This window comes from Glycine soja, chromosome 10 (genome assembly GCF_004193775.1).
Source record: "Glycine soja cultivar W05 chromosome 10, ASM419377v2, whole genome shotgun sequence".
In the NCBI taxonomy this organism is placed as follows: Eukaryota; Viridiplantae; Streptophyta; class Magnoliopsida; order Fabales; family Fabaceae; genus Glycine; species Glycine soja.
In genome coordinates, this window is record NC_041011.1 from 45,895,521 (window position 1) to 45,897,397 (window position 1,877).

Below are 1,877 nucleotides of genomic sequence, written 5' to 3' on the forward strand. Positions count from 1 at the left end.
ATTTTTTTTTCCACTCAAACAAACAAACGTTAAGATGAGAAAATAAGACATATGATCAACACTTAAAAAACAAAAAGCCATTTAATACAGGAGAATGCTATATAATCCATTTATAATCTGATTAGACACCAAGAAGTAACAAAATAAAAAGACATTTATTTCTATCACTGGTCATGTAAGTAACCAAAAGAAGACATCAAGTAGTTGCAATCCCCATTATTCCAAGAGGCTATTAAAGGATGAATATAGGAATTTAAACGGAATATTAGTAAAAAAAAAGAATCATTATCGTTTTAGATGTTGTTTTAAATTTAAAATTAATTATATAGTAAGCAGTAAATAGTAGTAACAGATAGGATATAAATAGTGAAGGAAAGTAAGAGTAAGATAAGAAAGCAGCTATTGTGTTATTGGGTGGAGTGTGAGAATCCAAATATCTGTATCTATCTATCTCCCTCTGCAATTATCCATTTTCTGGGGCGCATTTTAGCAACAATGGTGCACCCAATAGCAGAGGCAAACGAGGAAAGTCCGTTCGGGAAACTAACGCCGGAAGAGTTCTACGCGCATCACTCAGTGAGTCACGGTTCCGAGTTCGTGACGAACCCTAGAGGTCTCAAGCTCTTCACACAGTGGTGGACCCCACTCCCTCCAAAAACCATCATTGGAACCCTCGCCGTCGTGCACGGATACACCGGCGAGTCCAGCTGGCTCCTCCAGCTCACCGCCGTCCACTTCGCCAAGGCCGGTTTCGCCACCTGCGCCCTCGACCACCAGGGCCATGGCTTCTCCGACGGCCTCGTCGCTCACATCCCCGACATCAACCCCGTCGTCGACGACTGCATCACCTTCTTCGAGAATTTCCGTTCTCGCTTCGATCCCTCGCTTCCTTCGTTTCTCTACGCCGAATCCCTCGGCGGCGCAATCGCGCTTTTAATCACTCTCCGCCGCCGCGAAATGCTGTGGAGCGGCGTTATTCTCAACGGCGCCATGTGCGGGATCAGCGCCAAGTTCAAGCCGCCGTGGCCGCTCGAGCACTTCCTCTCCGTCGTCGCCGCGGTCATCCCGACGTGGCGCGTGGTTCCCACGCGCGGCTCCATCCCCGAGGTGTCGTTCAAGGTTGAGTGGAAGCGGAGGCTGGCGCTGGCGAGCCCGCGGAGGACGGTGGCGCGTCCACGAGCCGCCACCGCGCAGGAGCTGCTTCGGATCTGCCGGGAGCTTCAGGGGAGGTACGAGGAGGTGGAGGTGCCGCTGCTGGTGGCGCACGGCGGCGACGACGTGGTGTGCGACCCCGCGTGCGTGGAGGAGTTGCACGCACGCGCCGCGAGTAAGGATAAGACGCTGAAGATATATCCCGGGATGTGGCATCAGATGGTTGGGGAACCCGAAGAGAACGTGGAGCTAGTGTTTGGGGACATGTTGGAGTGGCTTCGTACACGCGCTCAACGCGCCCCCGTGCACGGTGTTGCTTAGGGTCAACTCTTTTACTTTATATTATAATAATAATAATAATAATATTATTATAATAGTGTTGGTTGGGCCAGGTTGGCTTGTGCTCTGATAAGATATTATTGTTTATTCCTATAAATTGTTATGGGTTCCATTCCACGGTTCATAAAAAATAGAGTAGTGATAGTTTCGTTGTTAATTAATTCCAAACTATTTATGAATTTTAAAGGGTTTTTTTATAAAAATAATTGTATAATAAATGCAGTGTATAGATATATAATACTTATTCAATATCCTATGTTTATAATTCTTTTTTTTTTTTCTGAATATGTTTATAATTCGTTAGTATAAGTTATTTTAAATTAGAAGTATAATTTTTGTAAACGATAAATGTATAGAAGTATTTATAGCTGTTATATTGTTGTCCT

General features: G+C 45.3%; 1 protein-coding gene across 1 annotated transcript; it reads left to right on the plus strand.

The window, feature by feature from the left end:
* Window positions 1–316: 316 nt before the first annotated feature.
* Window positions 317–1,648, plus strand: LOC114372373 (caffeoylshikimate esterase-like). Its single transcript, XM_028329884.1, has one exon. The coding sequence runs from the start codon at window positions 496–498 to the stop codon at window positions 1,471–1,473; it is 978 nt and encodes a 325-aa protein (XP_028185685.1). The 5' UTR covers window positions 317–495; the 3' UTR covers window positions 1,474–1,648.
* Window positions 1,649–1,877: the final 229 nt, after the last annotated feature.